This window comes from Moschus berezovskii, chromosome 10 (genome assembly GCF_049115385.1).
Source record: "Moschus berezovskii isolate FMDL1 chromosome 10, NW_MosBer_1.0, whole genome shotgun sequence".
In the NCBI taxonomy this organism is placed as follows: Eukaryota; Metazoa; Chordata; class Mammalia; order Artiodactyla; family Moschidae; genus Moschus; species Moschus berezovskii.
Window position 1 is genome coordinate 39,687,040 of NC_142469.1, and position 21,638 is coordinate 39,708,677.

A 21,638-nucleotide genomic window follows, 5' to 3' on the forward strand; every position below is an offset into this window, starting at 1 on the left:
TTCCAAGTTTTTATATATCTACCAAATTTCTCATTCCTTTCTTTTCTATCCTTGAACTTGGTTACTTCTGTTAGTGTAGTCTCATATCCTTGCATACCTGGCTATTTTTTCATTATGTGCTGAACTATATAAATTGTTTTTTGAAATAATTTGAGTCCTAAAAGATGTTATCTGCCTCAAAAGAAGAATGATTTAAAGTTGAGCTTCAAAGAGTACATGAAAATGTAATGAGATGAAAGAAAATCTCAGTCACCAAACTCACTATTAGATAAAGCATTGCATTGGTCCTGGAGTAGGTGTCTGAATTACCCATTATTAGTCAAAGGTGAGAATAACCCACAGGGTGTAGATGCATGCTCAAGAAACAGGAATCACCTGCTAAGTTGTCCTGTATAACCAGGAAGTGAAGGATTTAAAGTTCTCTTTGAAAAGAGAAGGAGAAAGAGAACAGAGAAGGAAAATCCCACAAATGGCGAGAAAAGGAAGAACTGAGAACAGATGTATTGGATGGTTAAACCATAACCAAAAAGGTTTAAATAAAATATTACTTATATATATATATATATAAAAAGCTGAGCCTCAATTCCTGTGAATGCCTACTTCTAATATATCCTTCAGGGTCTCAAGATGGACTGAAAGAGTCCACCAGGTCTTACCCTCCCCACCTTCTACCCTTGTACATTCATGAAACTACAAAAAAGCCACTCTCTTTTTTGGGTGCCTTCTCTTGAGTTAGCAAAGAGGAGGAAAAGCAGGCCCCAAAGTCAGCATCATCCAACTGGGCCTCCTTAGCATCCTGTCCTTGTAACTTTCCCCTAGCTTTATCCTATGACTCCAGGCTGATTAAAAAAAAAAATTGTGCATTTGCACAGCAAAGGAAAGGGGAAGGGGAAAAGACAACCCAACACCTGGAATGGGAGAAAATAATAGCAAATGAAACAACTGACAAAGAATTAACTTCCAAAATATACAAGGAGCTCATACACTCAACACCAGAAAAATAAACAACCCAATCAAAAAGTGGGAAAAAGACCTAAACAGACATTTCTCCAAAGAAGACATACAGATGGCTAACAAACACATGAAAAGATGCTCAACATCACTCACTATTAGAGAAATGCAAATCAAAAATACAATGAGATACCACCTCACACTGGTCAGAATGGCCATCATCAAAAAGTCTACACACAATAAATGCTGGAAAAGGTGTGGAGAAAAGGGAACGCTCTTGCACTGCTGGTGGGAATGTGAACTGATACAGCCACTATGGAAGATGGTATGGAGACTCCTTAAAAAACTAGGAATAAAACCACCATATGACCCAGCAATCCCAGTCCTAGGCATATACTCTGGGGAAACCAAAATTTAAAAAGACACGTGTATCCCATTGTTCACTGCAGCACTATTTACAATAGCTAGAACATGGAAGCAACCTAGATGTCCATCGACAGATGAATGGATAAAGAAGTTGTGGTCCATATACACAATGGAATATTACTCAGCCATAAAGAAACACATGAGTCAGTTCCAATGAGGTGGATGAACCTAGAAACTATTACACAGTGAAGTAAGTCAGAAAGAAAAAGATAAATATCATATTCTAAAGCATATACATGGAATCTAGAAAAATGGTACTGAGGAATTTACTTACAGGGCAGCAATGGAGAAACAGACATAAAGAACAGACTTATGGACATGGGGAGAGGGGAGGAGAGGGTGAGAGGTATGGAAAGAGTAACATGGAAACTTACATTACCATATGTAAAATAGATAGCCAATGGGGATTTGCTGTGTGGCTCAGGAAACTCAAACAGGGGCTCTGTATCAACCGAGAGGGGTGGGATGGGGAGGGAGATGGGAGGGAGGTTCAAATGCGGGGGGGATGTTTGTATACCTATGGCTGATTCACGCTGAGGTTTGACAGAAAACAACAAAATTCTGTAAAGCAATTATTCTTCAATAAAAAAATAAATTAAAAAAAAGGAAGAGAATTTCAGCACTTCAGGTTATTACTGTCCAGTAACAAGGTCTACCTCCTGGAAGGTCATTTTAAAACTCTTCCTAACTCGGTCCACGGTAACAGGTAAAGCTTCTTAAGTATTTTCCCTCTTACCTGCTATTGCTTCAATACTTGGAATCGCAATAGTGCTGTAAGCACTTATTCGCTTACAAGACCATGTATAAACCAAGGAATCTTCTGTATTTTCCAGTCCGGAAACTGAATCAATAAAAAAAGAGCCCCATTTTTTAGATGATGTATTTAGAGGCTTTGCCTTTGATCCCTGAAACAAGAAACAGAATAATGAAATTGACTGATTAGCGTTCAACTTCATTTTTCCCACCACTAAGTAAATCAAAGTAGAAAAACTCTGCAGAAATTTCAATTGTTTAGCCAGACTATATAAGAAGTAAAACAAAGCTTAATAGTCTTTTAAGGGCTTCCCCAGTGGCTCAGCAGTAAAGAGTCCAGCTGCCAATGCAGGAGACACAGGTTCGATCCCTGGGTCAGGAAGATCCCCTAAAGAAGGAAATGGCAACCTACTCCAGTACTCTCGCCTGGGAAATTCCATGGACAGAAGCCTGGCGGACTACAGTCCATGGGGTTGCAAAAGAGTCAGACACAACCAAACAACAAAGTAGTCCTCTGAAGTACTCTCTCTTCTGGTTTTGCCTGGGAACGCCTTTCTCAGCCTTTGGGATCTGGTTTGGATGCCACCTAGGATGTTTCCCTTGACTTTCCACACTTAGGTAAGATTAGGTCTCCTCCTCCATTTTCTCACATGCTTGAGTTTATTCCTAATACAGTACTTTTCAAACCATCTTGCAATTATCATACTATTTACTTTTTGCCCTGGACAGATTATGAACTATATAAGGTTAAGAACTATCTCATGTATTTGTGTATTGCTAGGACCGGGTTCGATCCCTGGGTCGGGAAGATCCCCTGGAGAAGGAAATGGTAACCCACTCCAGTATTCTTGCCTGGAGAATCCCATGGACGGAGAAGCCTGGTAGGCTACAGTCCACGGGGTCGCAAAGAGTCGGACACGACTGAGCGACTGAACGGAACGGAACGGAGGACCTAGTGTCTAGGACATAGCAGGCACAGAAAAAATGTAGACTAAATAAAAGACTCATTCAAGAAATACTTCTCAGTGTTTTATAGGTGTAGTATAAACTTAAGAATTTAAAAAAACCCCATCACACCCATATAATTTGAATTATAAAATCTATCGTCTTTTCTGGATGAAAACTTTGTTTTAGAGCATCAGAGAGTCCCAAATATGCCTTTAGATTCATGATTCTTTGTGCTGGAACTCAATTTGTGAAGCAAGATGAAAATACATGTTTTTCAGATGATGCTGTTTAGATGGTGTTTAGAAATCCCTTAGCAAGAACCTATCTGGATTTCACCAAACATACTAAGAGCAGTATGGAATACAAATATCTATGCTTCTGTGTATACATTTAAGGTGTATTTAAATATAATTTCTCAAGGTGTAAAGAGAAGCTTATAGTGTAACTTTTATTTGGTTCATTGTCTTTGTCTAATGAGTCTAAGAACAGATAACTCGCATCGCACAGACTATATGTAGATAATGGTTCTGCCAACACACTGAGTGGTAATCTGGGTTGCACGTTATTCCTCTGAAAAGAGGAAAGCAGACTTGTTTACCCTTTCTGGTTCAACGTATTACGGATGCTGTTACTGTCTAAATGTTCGTGTCCTTCCAAAATTTGTATGTCGAAATTCTAATCCCTAAGATGATGTAATGAGGTGAGGCTTTGAAGAGGTACTTAGGTCATGAAGGTGAAGCCCTCATGAATGGGGTTAGTGTTCTTATAAAAGAGATCCTAGAAAGCCCATTATGTAATGTTGTGTTTGTAATGAATTAGCAAGGAAAGGGGTCTATGGGAGAAGATGGAGCTACTATTTACATAATGCTGAAGGAAACATTCCCACTGTGTCTTCACTTTCTTTTCATTGTCTGTGCATTCTCAAATCATTGTAAAGAAACCAAATTTCCTTATTTCTCTTTAAGGGCAGCTTCCTCTACAATCCCTCAAGTTAGAGGGTCCACCTCCTGGAAGGTTATTTTAAAACTCTTCTTAACTCAGTCCACAGAGCTACGTAGTTCAGAGTTTCCAGTGTCACGCTGAAGACTAAATGTTATTTAATGGAAACCTCGTAGAAACCTGACTCCTTTATTCTAACATAGTAGTCTTTATTTCTTAGAACACTTTTAGGTTTGCAGATAAACAGGGCAGATAGTATAGAGACTTCTTAAATATGTGGCCTCTGGTCCACCCTAACACTATCTCTCCTGTTATTAACATTTTGTATCAATTAGTGTGTATAACACTTTGTATCAATTAGTGTGTAATGTTTGTTACAACTGTGCTCCATTTATTCATCCCCTTCCCCTCTGAGCCCTGGGGCATTCACTGGTCTTCCCTGTCCCAACAGTTCTGTCTTTTCCGGAGTGTCATGCAGCGGCATACAGCATGCAGCCTTTTCAGACTAGCTTCTTTCACTCCTTTCACCTTAACATGCACTTTAGGTTCCTCCATGTTTTTCCATGGCTTGATAGTTTCTATTGTTATTTTTTGATTTGATCTATGGTTTTTTACTTTTTAGATTCTGCCACTGGAATGAATTTAGCAGAATGCATAGTACATTTTATTTTCTGATCTTTCTTTTTTTTTCTGCTTATTTTTGCTTTTATACACTACTTTCCCTTTCTAGATTGATGACATACTTTACTTTTCCTTCCCTCAAAGTTCACTGGGCGTGGCTCAGGAGTAAGTTTAAGGGGGCCACCAATTTCAGAAGTTAGACCCATGAAAAAACAGCACAAGGGCTTTCATGGCTAAGCCAAAGAGACAGAGTGTAACTACAGTGGGACAGGTCTGGCTGCCTCGTCAACAGCCAAAGCATAGTCTGGTGCCACAGCACTGGACGAGAGCAGGGAGCCCAGAAGACAGACAGATGGTCAACAGCATTATCTCGGCATCACTTAAAAACTATCCACAAGATCAACTGCAGAGTTGAGAAGGCATGAAGATCACAGTCAAGTGCCAACAGACTTCATTGTTCATGGCAGAAACAAGCACTTTCTAAGATCTGACAAACATAAAGGTGTTTCTTTCAGGGAAAAAACTAAAGGAGACTCTTACCTCATATTTTCCTTTTTTCTCTTCAGGTTCTGATTCCTCAGGCTTCCCCTCTTTGTCCCCTTGGAGCTCTTCAAGGATAAGGACTGTCTCCCAATTACTATAATGACAGGCTGGGTAAATATCTGAATGCATGCTGTCACCAAAGTAAACAACCTATAAGACAGCAAATTTTGCCTGAGACATGAGGATTGTGAAGGGGAGTGGTGGTCATTTTACAAAAGGCACAAGAAAATTCCTTAACAGCTATCAGAGTAAGTCATGTAAAAGCTGCATAAACATCTTAAATAACCTCATAAGTGATCACTGACTTGTTCCATTTGATTCACAGGGTGTCAGGTTTAAGAAGTTACACAATTCATTTGCACGCAGAAGATAAGTGAACTTAATTCAAATTTATGAAACGAAAATGAAAAAGCCCAAATGTTTACAGTTAAACCTGCCCCTGGAATTGAAGAGCTGGTGACATACTGGAGACAGCCTGTTACAGAGTATCAGATTAGCAAGAACACTCACAACAGAACCAATTTACCAAAGTTTATAGGCCCCACCCACACCTGCTGAAACAGTGTCTTTGAGAGTGGGTGGGGCGAGGCAGGTAGACCCCAGGTACTCTGAGGCAAAGCTTACAGATGAGGAAACTAGGTTAAGAGCATATGAGCTAGAACCTCCAAGTCAGGAGCCCCCAGGGGGCTGTGACAGTGTGGGAGCCAGTGAATCAGGGCTCAGCGATGGACTGACCCATCCTTCTCATGGGGCTCATGGCAAACATTTATTAGAAGAAAGTGTCCTGCTATTAAAAATATGCCAATATCCAACATCAACAATATGACAGGATGTTAAAAGCTAATGTGTCATTAGTCTGTAGTATAATCAGTTATTGCTGGTTTCACATATAAAAAGGTCCTTTATGGGCAGTTAGCAGGATAACATTCCTCAGGTAACCCACACACTATTCTAGGTCTGTGTTCCTGCTTGGAATATTTGCTTTTCTTTGTTAGAGATAAAAATGTACATCAAAGGAAAGACTTATTTAAGCAGAAGAGGTAGGGAAGGAGGTTGGTAGATTATGCGGAATGCATTTAGAGTTCCGGTTTTAGTTGACAAAGCTTCTCTCTCCAAGTGGGCCACAGGGACTCCACCTCAATGAGAAAATACCTTGGGTTCAGGTTTGCCAGTCATTTTCTTCAGAAGTTCATACAGGTGGACAGCATTCCCTTGGGAGTACCAGCCAGGTTTATCCAGAGATGGCAGTGCTTCCCGCTCCTCGTCATTCTCTGAGAACACAGGTTAACAATCATACATCTTCATCAAGTGATAGCACTCAGTTGGACAGACCACACTTTGCATGGCTGAAGGACATGTATAAGAAGGAACCACGTGGGGATGGCAGCTACCATTCAGTGATCACCTATACATCATGAGCACTTCGTTGACATAAAGACATTTTTTAAAAGCAGTTTTCAGTTCACACAAAACTGAGAGGAAGGTACAGAGATATCCCATATACCCTCTGCCCTCACAAAAGCACAGCCTCCCCGATTACTGGTGATAATAAAATAGTCCAACATATAATAATAATGTAAGATGAATTTCTACATAACCTCAGTTATTTTGAACAAGGAATTCTAAAATTACAATTACAGATAATTAAAGCCACATCACAGCTAAAGGTCAAAAGATATTCAGGCCTATTTGGCTGACATTTCAGCAGCCATTTTTTAATTCTTTTATACAATTAAATGAAAATCCTACTATTCTCTAAAGAGTAGGTCAAAAACAAGCCATGTTTAGCCTAACATTAAGGGTCTAAGAAGACTCAGCATATTCCTGGAGAAACATGGTGAAAACCAATTATTTCCCATGTCTGTCTGTCTTTACTTAGTAAAGAATGTCTTGTCATGTAAATAATGTGGGTTTGATGTCAACTGGAAAATGATTAACTTACACAATTATATTTGAAAGCAAACCTACATTTGATATGTAGAAGCTCCCTAACCCTAACCCAAATTAAAAATTATGGATTTTTGTGTGCAGGAAACATTGGGAAGAGAAGCTTTCTATTGCTTAATAAAAAAATATAAGTTTATAGAATCATAATTTCTCAGATACTGGGACTCAGTTATTAACAAAAAAAGAGTAAATTTCTTCTTTATACAAAAACCAAAACAAAAAACTCACTTTACACAAATATACCCCTTCCCTTCCCCGTTTTCAGCCCCCAGACTGGAAGCTGCTCTGTAGGGTCCTATCCATGCAGGGCAATGTGGAGGGCTTAGAACGTCTGTAACTGGGAAGCTGTGGGACTGAGAAAACTATTAACTCCAGCAGCAGACAGCCACGGTGGTGTATGAAAGCATCAGAGCTGAAGAAGAACTATACAATCCAAGGGAACAAACTCAAGGAAGTTTCCAGCACCATCTTTATAAACCCAAATACAATACTTAAACATTTCTTCTCACGGTCTATGGGAAGCACCACCCTCCCTTTCTGTGTCTCCATGACAACGGCTGATATCAGTCCCTTGCAACTGCCTCCCTGTGGGCACTCCAGTTTATTCTGTGTCACCAGGCAGTCACTGCCACCTTGACAGGCAACATGGCCTGTAATCCCATCCCACGCATTCACCGACTTGCTTATGTGTTTATGTTTGTATCCTCATGAGAGGAAAAGACACTTATCATCTCTTTAATTCCCTTCATTGCATCTAACATGAAATTTTGTACATGGCTGTCAGCCAACAGGTTATTTATTAAGTGAATGAATAAATCTTTAACAGGAGAGGAAAGACAAAACTGTTAACTCACCAAGTGTCCGGAAAGGCCTCTGACTTGGTAAATGAGAGAAGAAACCAGGCTTCAATGCATTTGTAATCACAATGTCAAAAAGATCTTCAAAATCATTCCTAAAAAGCAGTGATATTTTTCACAAGTTTATTTTAAGGAATTAGAAAAGGTCCATAAAAAAAAGAACTTAATCTTTGCCTATTTGACCACAGCATCATTTCTTATTTTTTGATTAAGAAAAAAATAGGAAATAGAAGTTGGTCAAGCACTAATTATCCAGACACCATCCTGAAGTATACACATAAGGGGAAAAAGCACATTAACTCATTAACTCTAGGTGCTAAGCTGACTTTCTCACTATGGCAACAGTTATAAACTCGACAGTTCTAACATCTAAGTATTCACACACTATGTTTTTCAAATTTAGGGCCTGAAATTTGTTTGAATTTATTAGCATCAAGAGTTATTAATAATTTTGTGTATCTCATGGGTCTTACAGAAAGCCAGCATTGTACTGAGTCAGGAGACATCTTTCAGAGAGTGTTAAAAAATCAGGGTAGTCTTAAAATATGGTTATTTTTCAGTTCAGTTCAGTCGCTCAGTCGTGTCCGACTCTTTGCAACCCCATGAATCACAGCACGCCAGGCCTCCCTGTCCATCACCAACTCCCAGAGTTCACTCAAATTCATGTCCATTGAGTCAGTGATGCCATCCAGCCATCTCATCCTCTGTTGTCCCCTTCTCCTCCTTCCCCCAATCCCTCCCAGCATCAGAGTCTTTTCCAGTGAGTCAACTCGTCACATGAGATGGCCAAAGTATTGGAGTTTCAGCTTTAGCATCAATCCTTCTAATGAACACCCAGGACTGATCTCCTTTAGGACGGACTGGTTGATCTCCTTGCAGACCAAGGGACTCTCAAGAGTCTTCTCCAACACCACGGTTCAAAAGCATCAATTCTTCGGCGATCAGCTTTCTTCACAGTCCAACTCTCACATCCATACATGATAATAAAAATGCTTTTTTAGTCCGTATTTAATACTGTAACTAAGGATTATTTGGGACAGCAAAGGGAAGATAATTCTTGTTCATGACAGACTCTCTATTACATTGGGGAGATAATATTTACCCAACACTTTAGAATACTTTTATAACAGCAGAACAGTACTACAGCGGAACTCAGATATGAAGAAAAATTCTGCTAACCCACACTAATGAAAAAAAATACTCCCAAGTGTTTACTCTGAAGCAGGTACCAGGACACAAATGTCTCTATAAAAGGCATTTACTTCCCAAGGCATCTGGGACTGCAGCCCTAATTCACTTCAAGGATCCCATCCCTTAATAAGAAAGCAGAAAACCACCAACAGACTGTAACTGTTACCAAGGTCAGGCTGAACCTACACGTGCTGAAAAACATGGGAATCAGGAAACTAAACCAGTCAGCAAGGGGTCCATCTGGAGGCTAAATTTTGCTTCATACTCACAGCGATTCAGTACAGTGTCTGATAAAATTTGAGGAAACATTAGGGCAAATCTAATAGCCAATTTTAGAATCTAGATCTGACCATGGATATTCCCCATAAGGATGCCATAAGTAAGTATTAATGCTTACTAAAATTTATCAACTACTCTGCCTAATACTTTAAACTGTATTATGCTATTTAAATTTCCCCTAACACCTATGAGGTATTGCTGCTGTTCAGTAGCTAAGTCATGTCCGACTCTCTGCGACTCCGCATACTACAGCATGCCCGGTTTCCTTGTTCTTCACTATCTCCTGGAGTTTGCTCACTGTCCCATTTTTAAGATGATGAAATGAAGGTTTAGAGAGGTTACAGAACCTACCCCAGGTTACAGAGTAAGTTGCAAGGCAGGGCTTGCGCCCACATCTGCCATGAGTCTATACATTTATACTGTCTCGATGTTCATGGATGTCAATCCCACACTTGGATGGGTAAATGGTGAAGTGCCTGGCTTCACAGGGAAATTGCTGCAGGGGGGCTGTATTCCAGGTGTGTCAGGGAGCATAATCTATAACTCAGTGTCCCTCAAGAATCACCCAAAGCTGAGAAACCAGAGACATGGAGGATTGCCTGAAGCACTTGTGGTCTGCCCACAATATTTTTTCAGAAAATCTAAAGTCCATCAGCTGTGAGCATACTGGGCCTGGCAATACTGCTTTGCTAAAATGTACTTGGGGTGTCTTGCTGTCAGCAGATGTTGAGGGCTGTTATGAGAAACAACCACGTGTCACCCAGTATTGTTTAATATAATGACATGGTCATGGTTGAACACTTTTAAAAGGGCACTGGTCTAATCTGTTATCAGGATTTTATAAGACCATGAAAACAAAATGACTCATCACTTACCCAAGGATATATTCGCAGAGGAGTCTACAGTAATCACTGTGAGAACTGGTAATTAACATAAGGATTTTGCCAGCATTCTTTAGCTGTCGAAGCCACTTTTTCACTGATTCCGGACAAGTGTGTACATATTTGCCTGGATCTCTTTTTATTTCTGGAAAATATATTCCACAGTTTTCTGAAAAATAAAAATATCACAGAGATTAAAAAAAATTTTTTCGATTCAGTGTATTCTCAAATAAGTTCTTCTCTCTCAAATTATAAAATTAAAAAGATAAAAGCTATGTTCAAACAATCTAGCAACAATGCCATTACTAACTTCTCCTTAAATACTTACTGTTCTTATCTTAAAAACATGATGACTGAAAATGTCACTTGAAAACATTTTCTGGTTGTTTGACAAGTGTTAAAGCAGATAACACAATAAACAATGTATCAGCACTTTCAAATCAGAGAAAAACTTACTGTATTCGAAATGTCAATAAATATTCTTTCAATCATTCAACAAACAATTGCTGAATTCAGATAACAGATACATTTTCAGATAATGCAGCAGGAACACGTCTTTGGCATGAAGCAGTGGAGAAAGGAGCTGGGTTCCGTTTCAGATGGAACTGAGACTAGATGTCCTGGGTCTGTTACAGCCCTTGGGAGGAGCTGCGATATTAAATGGAAAAACAAGCCAGAAAAGGCAGGAAGGCAGTGCGACTGACAGACCAAGTTGAAGAACCCGAGTCACTGAGCTGGCCCAGTCCTGTTCCTTTGGGTCTACAAAGAGTCCAGGGGTCAGCCTGAGCCCCAAGGCAGCTGGTGCCAACATTTCCAGAAGTCCTGGTCAGATGCACCCAGTGTTTGATACAGAGCCTTCAAAGTTATGTGTGCTTAGGCAGACAACTGCAGATTTGGTTGAAATGCAGTTAGTTTCATATAGCACTTTAGAGATACAGCTTTTGGGGCATGATAGCACTGGTAAGCACATAAAGAGAACCTGAGTTCTTACTTTCCTTAACTGCTAGAGAAAAGACACGTGCATAAACAAAACAAGGAGTGAAAGAGCCTGTGCTGAATGATAAAATTCTGCAACAGACATAGTCTATACGCCTGTAATTCTGTTCAGTGTCATGCACTTAAAATAAGGGAAATGAAAAATTTCACTTCAAGAATGTTAGGACAAGAAAGAAGAGTCTCTAAGGAGAAAAACAACAAAAACAGAAATGGCACCAAATACTGTTATCTGACTGCCCAAATCCATTCTCCCTCTTCTTTGCTGGAGAGCATTCTAATTGTGATGGAGGTTTCATCCTCCTGAGGGGCTGGGTGCTCAGAGAGGGTGGGTCTCTACCTGTCCGACCTAATAGGGTAATTCCTTCCCATGTCATGTGAAACAACCCAATTTAGCAACAGCTTAACCATTCAGGATATCTATTATTTGCAGCCTATAACATCTTTGTTCAGAAAATAATACAATGCAAGAGTATTGTATTGATTATGTATACATAATCGGACCAAAGTACTACTTAACAAAAGAAAGAATGTTGTAAAATGACAAAAACAGACGTCAGAGTGCCAAGAAGAACAAAAACAAACGTCGCGCCCTCATATTCTCATATCCCCACAGAGGACACGTGTTCCTGGATCTCTTAACATCCCAGAAGCTATGCAATCGCCTTGAAAAAATTAAAATATATCTTCTGTTTTTCAGGGATGAGAAGGTACTAGTAAGAAAGGACTAACTTAAGAAAGAAAAAATAAGATATTTAAATAGCTAAAAACAGAATAGTTTGATGAGTAATGATCAAAGCAATGGCAGAAGCTGTGTCTCTCCCAGAATTTATCTGAGGCAGTCATATGCAAGATTATTTCACCCAGAAAAACAAAGGCTTTTGTAGTAATATGATGGGCTGGATAACAAAAGATTTGTAGTATATAATGCTGAAGATACTTAAGCATCTGTATTCAGAAACAGTTGCTGAGAAAAGGTTATTTTTTCCTTAGCTAATGTGTGCTTACCACACATAAGTGTGGTCAAAATGCCACCTAGTGGTCAAAATGTAAATTACTGTTAAAAAGCTATTCCATTTCCAAATGAACTAAAAAAAATAAAACACATACATTTAAACAGAGCATTTTGAAATTCCTGCCTAGATTAGTATTAGTTTCCCTTAGTAAGCCTAATCTAAAATAGTGCAAGCATAATATTTTAGTTGGAGAAAAATGCTCCCAGAGGAAATAATGGAGATGTTCTCGCTTTGTTCACAAGCCAGAGAGAAATGAACAAACTAAAAAAGAAATCCTGTATAAATGGATATTTTATGGTAGATTATGGGTTGCTCTTCGTATAAAAGGTCACTAACCATGGTTGGGGAAAATATTTTTCATCCCTTGTAACTTCAAATCATTAAAGGAATAAGAGGGATGTTAATATAAATACACACTCATCTTTTAAAGTTTATTTTTACTGATATAACTAACACATAACACTGTGCAGGTTTAAGGTGTACCATGTGTTGATGTGACATGTATACACTGCAGGAGATTATTACTGTATTTAGCTAACACCTCTATCATGTTGCACAATCATTTTCTTTTTTCGTGGTGAGAACAATTAATATCTAATCTCTGAGCAATTTTGAAGCTTATAATTTAGTACTGCTGTCCATAATATATATCCATTATTTTTACTGAAATAGTCAAGCTATTAAACCAGAGGAATTTATGTTAAACATATTATGCTGGAATAATAACTGCCTATTAAATTATTTCTCTAAAGGCAGGGAGTCTGACTTTCTGTTTGACATTAAGCAATCATTCAGTGAATGAATACTTAAATAAGTGGAGAGGCAGACACAGGAACATTTATGTTTATTTAAAGTCAAAGTAATAAATGATTTGTAACATATAACAAAAATTCTATTATTCATGTCCTATTAATGTCATCCTATCTAAAGTACCTTCCTTTCTATACCCCTATTGATAAAAATAATCATGTTTATTCTATTTTTATACTGAGAGATTTACACTGACTAGACAAGACAGGGAACCGAGACTGAGACCTAAGGTGGAAAGAAAGGAATGGTCTTGTTTGTTCTCCACGCACAAAGCAGCCTGTGTTTTCACTTAACCTCAAAAGAATTCTATTTCACTGCCATTTTATGTAACTCATTTTCCTGGCCTTTACACTCCTCTTCTATCTTTAGATGCTGATATTTTCTGTATCCAGAGGGGATGAAAAGTAAAAATTTTAAAAAGCTAGTTCTAAAGAATGAAGGTTTCACTCTCCTATATTAAAAATTCGGTATTAATGCAGTCATGGGAATAACAGCAAAGTGCTGCGACAGTCCTCTGGGCAGAGAAAATGGCCTGTATGTAACCACTGTAATTCAGGATTGAGGGACCTCTCGTGGTGAAAAAAAATAAGTACAACTTGAATATTAAAAATGCCTTTTTAGTTTAACAGACAATTGTGCCACATCACGATTTCTATCATCATGGAATAAGTAAGCATTTTCCTTGTTAACTATATCGCCAGTGTTGGTGTGATGTGTGGCTCCTGTTCTCAAAGCTGCCATGCGGGAGGATCAGAGATTCTGGAATGCTATCAGCTCCACCATCAGCCTCCAATTAAGGTCTGTTATCATTTCCATTGCAGAACATAATTTAGGAGAGACTGAAATATTTACAAGCTTTGTAAGTTATAGAAGAGCAAGCCAGTGAACAGCTAAAATGTTCAGCCATGAACTGTTCAAATATATTTGCAGTGAGGGATGATACAATTTTCTGAAATACATATATACTATATAAATTTCTTTTGGCCAAAAGATACTGGAATAGTTTTTCAAGGATGAATGAGATACACAATAGATTAAAAAATGTTCTAATTTTTTTTTGTTTATAGAAGGCAAAAGATGACACAAATTTAATATTAAAACAGATTTTCTGTTTATGGCCCCTATATGGGCCCTAAATGGTTTGCTTTTAATATTTGTAAATAAAGAAATCTAGAATATTTAGATTGAGTATCTATGTACTAAACATAATGCTTGGAAAAAGACAACAAGAATTGAGAAATGAAGGGTAAATGTATTGAAAAACATAATCTATAAAATTTACATGAACAGTGTTTGACTTCTATCTCTGTATTGGTGTCTTACCCCAAAGATTCTGATTTAATTGGTGCAGGCTGGAGTGGTGACACTGATTTTTTTTTTAAACCTCCCCAAGTAATTTCAATGTACAGTTAGGATTAAGAATTATGGCTCTAAACATAAGAGCTAGAACTTGTGCTATTATTATCTGTATATCCTGCCTGTCTCATTGGAATCACTGGCTCTCAGACAGCAGGGACTTCTTAATTTTATAGTATCTTGTTACCTAACATGAGCTGTGTAACCTCACTGCTTACGTGTCTAAAACTTTGTGTTTTAAATTTAACTTATCTGGTGATCAGTGACTGTTAAAGAAAAATAACATGTGCAGAAGAAGCAGAAGTCAAATGCTTCAAATCTGTATTCAGTGCTGTAATTGTTGAATAATATGCTTTTCCTCACAATACCTACAGAAGTTTTTTGTAGTGACTGAGCTGGTGTTGGGCTTCCCTGATAGCTCAGTTGGTAAAGAATCTGCCTGCAATGCAGGAGACCCTGGTTCGATTCCTGAGTCAGGATGATCCCCTAGAGAAGGGATAGGCTACCCACTCCAGTATTCTTGGGCTTCAGTATTCTTGAGCTGATGTTATCTATGCTATTATCTGGGAACTGAGATTTTATATTGAGATAGGCCAAAAAACAAAACAAAGCAAAATAAATGTCTTACACACTGAGGTATAAGCATCACCCTCCTTTGTGGAATGCATTGTCCTCTTTCCGCTGCTTTAGAAATGCTTGCCGCTTGTCTGTGGAGCATTTCCCAACACCCTCACCCAGTCACACCACCTCTGGACATCATTCCTCACACTGCACGATAATAAACACTTGTAATAAGTGTGTTTATGCATTTTCTTTCTCCTGAGACTGAGATCTTTTAGGAAAAGAACTGTCTTTACCTTGGTATTTACATTCTCGATGTCAGGGAAACAGGAGAGGATGAATAATTGTAGAAGTGAGTCTGTGTGAGGGGAGAGCTTTCAAGATTTATCAGGTGATCAGAAAAACCCGAGGCTGGCAAACCACAGCCCACTAGCTAAGAAAAGTATTTACTTAAGATGGTTATAGAAGTATCTACATAAAGCCTATAATCTTTACATGATCTGGTCCTTTGAAAAAGTTAGTTGATTCCTGATACAGTTTTTCATAATTTTAAGACAGTAACAATAAATAATAGTTATAACTCAGTTTTAGAAAATGCCAGCAAGACTAATGAAGTTGTTCATTTGAGAGATCCTGTTGAAAGGTTTCATAGTATCTCAGCAGAGTAACTATTAGAAGATCATGTGTGATAAAACTGCTTTCTGAAAGACAATATAAATACTTTTATGTATTTTTTTCACCATGACAAACCTGCTAAGTGCTGAGTTGCTCAATCATGTCTGACTCTTTGTGACACTACAGACTGTAGCACACCAGGCTCCTCTGTCCATGGGAATTCCTGGCAAGGATACTGGAATGGGTTGCTATTTCCTTCTCCAGGAATCAAATCTTCCTGACCCAGGAATCAAACCCGTGTCTTCTGCACGGCAGGCAGATTCTTTCCTGCTGAGCCACCAGAAAATCCCTACTTACACCTCAGTTCTTTTTTGGCCTGGGTCTTCTAACAGTCTCTTCTACTGAACCAGAGAAGGTTCTCGTCACTTTTCCATCTTGTTAAAACCAACCTAAATCTGCCTTTGCCGTTGCCTGTATGATACACCTTATTTTTTAGTCTCTGACTAAAATATTTCCAGGTTCATTTGCTCTGCTTACTAATGGAGCAATTATAGCAAGGGCCACAGCAAGACACTTCTAGTCCAGGCCAAAAGCTTACAGCTGGTAATATTTTCCCTTGTTAAGGTCAGAGGAAGTAGAAAGATCCAAGAAAGGCACATGAAGACAAGATGACATCATCAGAAGGACCTAAAGAGCATGTCGCTTGGGATGAATAAAGGCACTACTGCCTAAACACACCCAAGTTAGCGTCACAAGAAACAGGAATGTTTTCCTTGGTACAGCAAATCAAAGATGCCCCAGGTAAAACCCCTGGGACAAGTTTTAGGGGCCAGCTTCAAGGAGATGCACTGTAACTTTTGCCTCAAAATAGGTTTTTAAATGTATTTGCCAGGCATGAAACCATCGAGCATGGTTTTTGTCTTCACAAGAGGTCAGAGACCCACATGTTATTCTGACTTGAAATCTCCCAGCTCTTCCAGAAGAAGATGGAAAAAATCAGAACTAAAACAGGATAGCTTGGGGCAGAGCAGGCTCAGAGAGGTGCTGATGCTTAATTCTTTAAAAGAAAGTTTATAGTGGGATTCTCTGGCTCTGAGGCACACAGAGATCAGAAACAGCAACAGGAATAACGCAGTCATATGCCGGGCATTAGGGTTCATTTACAATAAACGTTTTGAGGGAACCTTCCTCCTACCGAAGACTCCAATGCTCAGTTACTTAACGATTCTTCAAACAAACAAACAAAAAACCCAACAAAAACCAAAAAAATGTGTTTCTTCCCACCTGGCTTTTCTTCTGAGTAGGTAGCTTAACAGAATGAATGCCGAGACAGCATTTCAGAAGGTACACACAATGCTCAATTCAGCTCCAAAAAGAACATAAGTAATGAAAAAAAAACCCATCATGGGAACCCAGCCTTCATTCTACAATAATCCGTTTTGAACAGAGAGCTTGCTGAGCATAAAGTATTATGTGATTCAATGAAATAAACAATTCCTTCTGTAGTCAAAGGGAACTTTATTTCTGCTCAATCTAAATGAGGCCTACTTATAAATTTTAGGGCTTTCCAGGTGGCGCTAGTGGTAAAGAACCCGCTTGCCAATGCAAAAGACTTAAGAGAAACAGTTCAATCCCTGGGTGGGGAAGATCCCCTGGAGGAGGGCATGGCAACCCATTCCAGTATTCTTGCCTGGAGAATCCCATGGACAGAGCCTGGTGGGCTGTAATCCACAGGGTCACACACAGTTGGACACGACTGAAGTGACTTAGCATGTATGCACATATAAAATTTAATTAAATGGAATCTGAAGACTAAAGTTCTTAGGAAAAGTAGTGCAGATCTGATTGCTGGTATATATTTAGTGAGTATCACCAGTGTTTCAGAATAAAGCATAATAAATCTGCTATAAGCATAGAATAGTTCTAGTCATCAAGGCAGGGATCCTGTAAGTTCCCCAAGGTGTGTGTTAGTAGCTCAGTCATGTCCAACTCTTTCCAACCCAATGGACTATAGCCTGCTAGGCTCCTCTGTCCATGGGATTCTCCAGGTAAGAATACTGGAGTGGGCTGCCATTCCCTTCTCCAGGGAATCTTCCCAACCCAGGGACTGAACCTGGGTCTCCTGCATTGCAGGTAGATTCTTTATCATCTGAGCCACCAGGGAAGCCCAAGTTCCCAGAAAACCCCAATAAAACAACACTGTCCTAATCAAACTTTGTCACTATGAAAACTTATATTCTGACTTCTCTTGACCTAAGAAAAAATCTGTTAAGAAAGCATATGACATAAATGATCAGATTATTTCTTTCTAAAGGAAAGGTGCTATCAACATAAATCCAGAGAAGCAGAAAGCCTAGAATTACTCAATAACCAAGAAAGAAACAAACATTCAAAATTCAATTTAAGTAAGGCAAATATTTTACTCACAGTATTTGGCAAAAGTTAGCAATAAACACCAAATAAGCTATGTGTACTAAATGGAGAAAAATGTGAATGAAAAGGAAATTGCACTAGACCTCACAGATGCCCAGTAACAATTCCATTTATCTGAAAGCTATGACAAAGAAAATGTTTTTCCTTCCAGATAAGAACTCCATTTACACTTCCAAAGGAGTTTAATCTAAATGTCTCGTGCCAGCAAATTAAATCATTACAGAGCAGAGGAGGGGAGGGCGAAAGGAATTTGTGATTTTTCAGATGAAGTCATTAAGTAATGGCTCTAGCTACTAATGTGAGGACAGCGGCTACTCCATTCTCACTGAAAAACCTTCAAAGGACAGAGCAGTTGTGTGCAGAGCATATCAACATATATAACAGGCACATTACAGGATACAGTCCTGGGTGATCCTGGATGGCCTGAATCTCTGAATTGTGCAATTTGCTTGGGTAAGTGCCCCAGTTATTCAGACACTTTGTTGGCTTATCTGTGAAACGATGATATTAGAACCCACCCGGTAAGATTATTAAGTGAATGGAACACAATAATGTATGTGAAACACCTGCTCAGTGCATGACACATGGTAAACACTCTCTGTGAGCCACCCTGGCTTAAATATAGGCTTAAATCAACTGTGAAATCCCCCCTCCTATGGGCCGCGTTGCATCGGAAGACTGTCCCACAAGGGTTGAAAATGCAAGGTTTCATGATCAACATGGTACTTACTTTCAAAACATATTTGGAAAAAACTTAAACGTTCTACTGACCGGAATGCAAGGCAGTGTCTCTTTTTTGCCACTTCCAGAGAAAAACATGGGACTGAATGCCCACTGCTCCATTATTTGACATTTCTGACAGCACTGGGCAGACAACCTTACAGACCACAGAACCCCAAATGCTCACTGTGGATATTGAATACAAGGCCAAGAGAGACTGACTTGCCTGTCATCACACAATGGTGTTATTATACTTTCATTTCACTGTCTATTAATAAAGTAGAGAATCTTTCTGTATTGTTATTAGTCACCATCTTTCATTCCTTTTGCAGTTCTATCTATAATACACAAGGTTGGGAATGAAGCACTCAACACAACAACAAAAAAAAGAGTTTGTTGAACCAACTAGGTGAATTGAGGGCTATTTATGTCACATTACTTGATTACAAAAATTCACCAAACTCACTTGGAGAGCACCTGGTAAACTCAAGTATTATTAACTCCTCAAGTATTTCTGATTCCACCAAATGCCTACAGGCTCACATCAGACCATTATTCTCTCTTATCCAACTGTTTCCCTGAAGGACCAAAGGCCATTGTCTTCAAGGCATTTTCCAGATGGGCCTATGGAAAGTTAGAAGTGTATACATTGGATGATCACTCTGCATGTATGGGTGTATTTGTGAATCGAAGCATATCTGTGGACTAAAACTATTGAGCCAGCTGGTCCCTATTGGCTTTTTCCAAAAGTTAAATTATGATTGTTGTTGTTCAGTTGCTCAGTCCTGCTGGACTCTTTGTGACCCCATGCCAGGCTTCCCTGTCCTTCACCATCTCCTGGAGCATTTTCAAAGTCATTTCTACTGAGTTGGTGATGCCATTCAACCATTTCATCCTCTGTCATCCCCTTTTTCTCCTGCCCTTAATCTTTCCTAGCATCAGGGTCTTTTCCAATGAGTTAGCTCTTCACCATCAGGTGGCCAAAGTATTGGAGCTTCAGCTTCACCATGAACCCTTCCAATGAATATTCAAGACTGATCTCCTTTAGGATGGACAGGTTGGATCTCCCTGCAGTCCAAGGGACTCTCAAGAGTCTTCTCCAACACCACAGTTCAAAAGCATCAATTCTTCGATGCTCAGCCTTCAGTTCAGTTCAGTTCAGTTCAGTCGCTCAGTCGTGTCCAACTCTTTGCGACCCCATGAATCACAGCACGCCAGGCCTCCCTGTCCATCACCAACTCCCGGAGTTCACTCAAACTCATGTCCATAGAGTCGGTGATGCCATCCAGCCATCTCATTCTCTGTCGTCCCCTTCTCCTCCTGCCCCCAATCCTTCCCAGCATCAGAGTCTTTTCCAGTGAGTCAACTCGTCGCATGAGGTGGTCAAAGTATTGCAGTTTCAGCTTTAGCATCAGTCCTTCCAATGAACACCCAGGATTGATCTCCTTTAGAATGGACTGGTTGGATCTCCTTGCAGTCCAAGGGACTCTCAAGAGTCTTCTCCAACACCACAGTTCAAAAGCATCAATTCTTCGGCGATCAGCTTTCTTCACAGTCCAACTCTCACATCCATACATGACTACTGGAAAAACCATAGCCTTGACTAGACGGACCTTTGTCGGCAAAGTAATGTCTCTGCTTTTTAATATACCATCTAGGTTGGTCATAACTTTCCTTCCAAGGAGTAAGCATCTTTTAATTTCATGGCTGCAATCAGCATCCGCAGTGATTTTGGAGCCCCAAAAAATAAAGTCTGACACTGTTTCTACTGTCTTCCCATCTATTTCCCATGAAGTGATGGGACCAGATGCCATGATCTTTGTTTTCTGAATGTTGAGCTTCAAGCCAACCTTTTCACTCTCTTCTTTCACTTTCATCAAGAGGCTTTTTAGTTCCTCTTCACTTTCTGCCAGCCTTCTTTATGGTCAAATTCTCACATCCATACATGACTACTGGAAAAAACATAGCTTTGATTATACAGACCTTTGTAGGCAAAGTAATGTCTCTGCTTTTTAATATGCTGTCTCAGTTTGTTATAGCTTTCCTTCCAAGGAGCAAGTGTCTTTTAATTATGATTTAATTATGATTACCATTATAGAAATTAAGCGGTCCCACCGCATCCTGACGATATCCTGTATTGGTGAGAATTTTGAGAATATAAAGCATCTAGAACTCTCCTACACTGTACAAGTATTTTGGAAAATTGTTTGGTAGACCCACCAAATCTGAAAGCACACACACCCTTACCCAATAATGCAGCAATTTCATTTCGAGGGGCAGATCTAACAGGAGCATGTAAACAGGTACACAAAACAAACGCATGTACATGATGTTCATGAAGCAATATTTGTACAGCCCCTAATTTAAATTTACCCAAATTTCTATCAGTTGTGTAGAACAGACAAATAAATTGTGGTGGAGTCATACAACTGTGTACTATATAGTAACGAAAAGGAATGAATACATTATACAACAGGTATAAATTATAGAGACATAATGTTCAGAAAAAGAAGCCAGACAGAAAAACACGGATATAGCCTAATTCTACTTCTATAAAGTTAAAAATCAAGCAAAATTTATCTATGGTGTGAGATATCCTTCCAGGTAAGGGCTATTGGCTAGAAGGGAGAATGAGGAGGGCTTCGAGGGGACCAGAAATTGTTCTATCAGCTGAAAATATGTTCATGAATAATACTATTTAACAACAGTACTTATAAAAAACTGACACAACATTTTCATGATCATAAAACTTAATATAAGAAACAGTAGAAATAAGTGCTAAATCAGAAATTTAAGAG

At 39.1% G+C, this 21,638-nt stretch overlaps 1 protein-coding gene across 3 annotated transcripts in view; it reads right to left on the bottom strand.

The window, feature by feature from the left end:
* Positions 1-21,638, bottom strand: part of NT5DC1 (5'-nucleotidase domain containing 1) — a 145,911-nt gene that overhangs the window by 8,649 nt on the left and 115,624 nt on the right. For all 3 annotated transcript variants that reach the window (XM_055433372.2, XM_088840603.1, XM_055433371.2), the window contains exons 7-11: positions 10,331-10,505; positions 7,983-8,080; positions 6,334-6,452; positions 5,179-5,331; positions 2,114-2,282 (exon numbers count right to left, since the gene is read on the bottom strand). In XM_055433372.2, coding sequence (XP_055289347.2) covers positions 2,114-2,282; positions 5,179-5,331; positions 6,334-6,452; positions 7,983-8,080; positions 10,331-10,505 — 714 coding nt within the window. The remainder of the gene's footprint in view (positions 1-2,113; positions 2,283-5,178; positions 5,332-6,333; positions 6,453-7,982; positions 8,081-10,330; positions 10,506-21,638) is intronic.